The sequence below is a fragment of the Brassica rapa genome, chromosome A01, assembly GCF_000309985.2.
Source record: "Brassica rapa cultivar Chiifu-401-42 chromosome A01, CAAS_Brap_v3.01, whole genome shotgun sequence".
NCBI classification, from domain to species: domain Eukaryota; kingdom Viridiplantae; phylum Streptophyta; class Magnoliopsida; order Brassicales; family Brassicaceae; genus Brassica; species Brassica rapa.
The window spans coordinates 23577953-23583267 of NC_024795.2; the positions used below are offsets into that span (position 1 = coordinate 23577953).

General features: G+C 35.5%; 1 protein-coding gene across 1 annotated transcript; it reads left to right on the forward strand.

The window, feature by feature from the left end:
* The first annotated feature begins 3323 nt into the window (after window positions 1–3323).
* On the forward strand, window positions 3324–5315 carry LOC103838036 (protein ASPARTIC PROTEASE IN GUARD CELL 1). Its single transcript, XM_009114451.3, has one exon. The coding sequence runs from the start codon at window positions 3441–3443 to the stop codon at window positions 4938–4940; it is 1500 nt and encodes a 499-aa protein (XP_009112699.1). The 5' UTR covers window positions 3324–3440; the 3' UTR covers window positions 4941–5315.

A 5315-nucleotide genomic window follows, 5' to 3' on the forward strand; every position in this document is an offset into this window, starting at 1 on the left:
AATTAAACCATGAAAAATTCAAAATATACTATATAATGTTTTTAAATTTTTTATTATATGGTTAATGTAGTTATTTAATATCTTTTAATAATATAAAATTAAACAAAGCTAAGATACAAAAATTATTATCAAATATTTATTATTTATAATTATTAATTGTCATATATACATTAATCATATTTGGTAATTCCGTAGCTTCTATTTAAGGAAAGTTTGAGAAGATGGACCAACTTATTTCTCTAAGAATTCTGAATTTCATTTTCATGGTGATACATGGTTACAAAATAATGTTGTAATGTTTCTCAATTGATATATAAAGGATACTAGTATTACCCCCCCCCCCCCCCTATCAAATAAAAGAAAATAACATGTTCTAGGGTAGTCAGCTACTTAAACATAAAAATTATATCTGATATAATCATTATAAATCAATAAATTCATGTCATAAAACTGAGTTGATGTAAAATTAAATAATGTTACACTTGATATGCCAGTATTGTTGCTGTGGTTTCATGTCTATGGCAGGTACGTGAATACTTGTTCTTTTCAATCTTTTATAGGTTAAAATACGGTATAAATTTTGTCAAATATCTTGAGCATCCAATATAATATCAAGAATGTTCGATTAGAAATAATAAAATTGATGCAAAGTCACACAAGTAACTTCATAAAGATAAACCACAAAACATATATGTAAATATTTAATAATCTTGCTTCTGAATTGAAGAAAATAATCGCAAATTTATAGAAAGTTGGGCCCTTCTGAACGGGATCGTGAATTATGAATCCTTCTTTGCTGATGTGTATTTTTCATACGAAATACGAAATCATGTATTTTTTTTTGGTTAAATGCAAGAAGTTATGGTTATATAATTTTTTTGTCTTTCCAAATAACTAAACTCCTAATCTTTCTCAAAACATAATTTGTTACCTTAGTTGCTTATGAAGTTCTTATTTCTCATTCTTATATTGAAGAATTAAGCTTTGATTCAAGTGTCATTTTCAATCTGTAAGATACAAAAAGAATAATAATTACTTCATATGTTCCTAAAAGATCCATGTTATAGTATTTTTCACACTTATTAAGAAAACATTTAAAATTATATTTTTCAATACATTGTTTTTTAATTAACTATTCCCAATAACTTTTAACCAATGAACTTTTATTAAACACAATTGTATTTTTTTTGAAAAGTACAATTTTTCATTAATTAATGTATTGAAAATATATATTTTTGAAACAATTTTTTTTCTAAAAATTGATCTTTACGGAATAGAAAGAGTATAAATCTGTAAGTTTTTTTTTGTATAGTCAAAATTGTAACAAAAACAAAAGGAGGACAATGAAGAGAGAGTGAAAAAGAGCAAAGAGAGAATAAATTAGTAATTAGAAATTTATAAAAGGTTAAAAGAAACAGTTTGAAATCGTGAACCAAATGAACGTGGAATGAAAAGTTTTCTTTTGTTTGTTAATTGTCTGTTTTTTTTTTTTTTTTTTTTTTTTTTTAACTTTGCTATGTGTCAAAATTTTGTTGGTCTTGTGCTTTAGTATATAAATGTAAACCGTAATTAAAAGTACGCTAGGTTAAAAGGCCTTCAACCATCCGGTTCTAATAAAATTTCGGAAACCAGTGGCAAGTGAACGCTTCCAATTGCGTTATCAACAAAACCAATTTTAAACAGACTCAGTTTAATAATCAAACATACTTGACAAAAAAAAGATTCGGATAGCAGATCTCGGCCGTAGCCCATATTAGGCCCATACAAAACCATTTATTTAAGCTGCTATAGCCCATTATCAGGCCCATACCGAAATAGTTCCATTCTTCTGCTCGTTGCAATCAGCAAGAAACTAAAGGCTAACCGGTTCAAACGCAGCGATTATAGTTGCGGTTACGAGAGTTTACAGAGGTAGTTACTATTTATAGCAAAGATTTATAAAACTGATTCTACGATTTGAAATTGGTGCGTTTGCGAGATACTTATAACTGATTAACTACCAAATGCATCATTGATTAAATAATAAATTAACAATATTTATATTTTATTAATTATAAAAATATCAAAAATCATAATATTATAATAAATATAAAATTATATTTAGAAAGTTATAGTTTAATTTTTTTTAAATTATAGAAAATATTTTTATCTTAAAATTTTATAATATTAATTAAGATATATTTTAGTATTTTATAATTCCAACTTAATTTTTTATTGAATACTTTTATTTTTGTATTTATATGGTTTAAAAAAAAAGAAAAAAATTATCCTCGTTCTAGCTTTTGAATTTATGAGGTTTATAGCAGTTTATAGCGGTTTAAAGTAGTTTATAGCAGTTTGAGTGATTGTTACAAAACAACAACAACCCTACCAACCGCAAAAGCTGTGTTTGCGGGTGGTAGCGGAAAAATTAGTCATACTCTAAAACCATTGTAGTCAAGATTCTCCAAATATTTTGTAAAATCAAAGAAGTTATTCAATCAACCAAACATGTCAAAACTGGAACAAACAAACAAAATCTAGTAGAAACGGAAGTTTTGTTAAAATTAGATTTACTATCTTACTAATTTCTCTTCGCATGCCTAGTAATGGCACAGTCGCCCTAACTGAAGCATCAATTATATTGTCTGTTCGTTTCTTTTCTTTGCAACCTTGCCTTTGACAAAGGGAAACTTTTATTATTGCGTCTTCATTATAATGTTCTTAAAGTTGTATAGAACTTAAAAGTGATTCCATATCATATATAAGTATATAATAAATCGTTACTGATTTTACTGCATTAATCTTGTTTAGGGATAAAGTAAAGTGAATAAAGAAAATGGATATAATAAGATGAAACCAGAGATATAAATGAAACGCAACAACCAAGGCCAAAAGGGTGCGTTACCATTAATTCAGGGAAAGCGAAATAAACCCAACTCTCGTCTAACGAAGTAAACAACTTACCCACTTCTCTCATTGACTACCATTTCAACCTAATCCAGAGTCCAGAGAGATCAAAGCCATTGATGGCTAATAGTATAAAGATACCCCAATGTTTAGTCGAAGTTATGTACAAATAAATAATTATTAATTGCAAGTAGTCACACATCTCTAGGACAGGTCCAATCCCTATCAACTACCACCTACTACACATGTCCGTACACTTATCTGCTGTAATTTACTAATTTGTGTTTAAATTCTACCCAGTACAATTATACTCAACTATGCAGTATTGTATCAGTATTAATGTTAGTATTTATGATTTTTAAAATTATATAAAAAGTGATAATGTGAATCCCAAATAGTTACATAGATTTATTGACGTTAGCTTTTATAGCCACAGCAATTCTGGCGTGACTCCCCCCGCAACTTTTATTTTAATTTTTCTCCTATAAGTATTATTAACATTTCTTTCTCTTTTCAGTCTTCCACTTTAACTCATTACTTCGCCGGAAACAATGGCTTTCACTCCATTGTTCTCTCTCCTCTCCGTCATCACTCTCTCTCTCCTCATCACCACCGATGCTTCCTCTCGCTCTCTACTACCTTCACACGAAACCACCGTCCTCGACGTTGTCTCATCTCTCCAGCAAACCCAACACATCCTCTCACTCGACCCGACCCTTACCTCACTCACCACCACCACCTCCATACCCGGATCCGACCCGGTTTTCCTCAACTCATCTTCCCCACTATCTCTCGAGCTTCACTCCCGCGACACTCTCGTCGCATCACAGCACAAGGACTACAAAAGCCTAGTACTGAGCCGACTCGAGCGAGACTCATCCCGAGTCGCCGGAATCACCGCCAAGATCCGATTCGCCGTCGAGGGCATCGACAGATCCGATCTCAAACCCGTTTACAACGACGAGACCTCATACCAACCCGAGGATCTAACGACCCCCGTCGTCTCCGGAGCTAGCCAAGGAAGCGGCGAGTATTTCTCCCGCATCGGAGTCGGAACTCCGGCGAAGGAGATGTTCATGGTGCTCGACACCGGAAGCGACATAAACTGGATCCAGTGCCAGCCTTGCTCCGACTGCTACCAACAATCCGACCCGGTTTTCGACCCGGCTTCGTCCTCCACGTTCAAGTCTCTCTCTTGCTCGGCCCCACAGTGCGGTTCTCTAGAAGTCTCCGCTTGTCGCTCGGACAAGTGTCTCTACCAAGTTAGTTACGGAGACGGATCTTTCACCGTTGGAGATTACGCTACCGATACGGTGACGTTTGGAACCAACGGTAAAGTAAACGACGTCGCTTTGGGGTGTGGTCACGATAACGAAGGCCTCTTCACTGGAGCAGCCGGTTTACTCGGTTTAGGAGGTGGAGCTTTGTCTATGACTAATCAGATCAAAGCGACGTCGTTCTCCTACTGCCTCGTTGATCGTGACTCGGGGAAGTCCTCGAGCCTCGACTTCAACTCGGTCCAAGCCGGAACCGGAGACGCGACGGCTCCGCTCCTCCGCAACAGCAAGATCGACACTTTCTACTACGTCGGGCTCAGCGGGTTCAGCGTCGGCGGTCAGCAAGTCTCCATCCCTTCGTCGGTGTTCGCCGTCGACGCTTCGGGAGCCGGAGGAGTGATCTTGGACTGCGGAACCGCCGTGACTCGTCTCCAGACTCAGGCCTACAACTCGCTGCGCGACGCGTTCGTTAAACTCACCGCGAATCTCAAGAAGGGGACGTCGAGCATCTCGCTCTTCGACACTTGCTACGACTTCTCGTCTCTCTCCACCGTGAAAGTCCCGACGGTGGCGTTTCATTTCACCGGTGGTAAGTCGATTGATTTGCCGGCGAAGAATTACTTGATCCCTGTGGATGACGCCGGAACGTTCTGCTTTGCTTTTGCTCCGACGTCGTCGTCGTTGTCGATCATCGGGAACGTGCAGCAGCAAGGGACACGTATCACTTACGATCTGGCGAATAATCTTATCGGATTGTCAGCGAATCAATGCTAAAAGCAGTGGATGATGATGATTAATAGGTTTTACAGTTCTATCAGTAAAACTCTTATTAGTTCTTGTTTCTTTAATATGGATTACAAAATCTTAAGTGTGAATGTTTCCTTTATCTTTTTTTTTAATTAATCAGTAGTTATTTTCGGCTATTTATCGATTAATAAATAGGATTTAGTTATTATAAGTTTGAAAATGCTGTCTGAGGGAGAAGCTTTTAGTTATTGTTTGATAGTTTCTTGTCTTTGTGAGAAAGAGCATGTCAATTAGTTAAGTTTATATAAAAGCAGGGTCTTATTGTAACAAAAAAAAAGTCTTTAAAACACTTTTGTTGTGGCCCCTATCTTTTAGTATATTTTAAACTGTTGTCTGAATCTA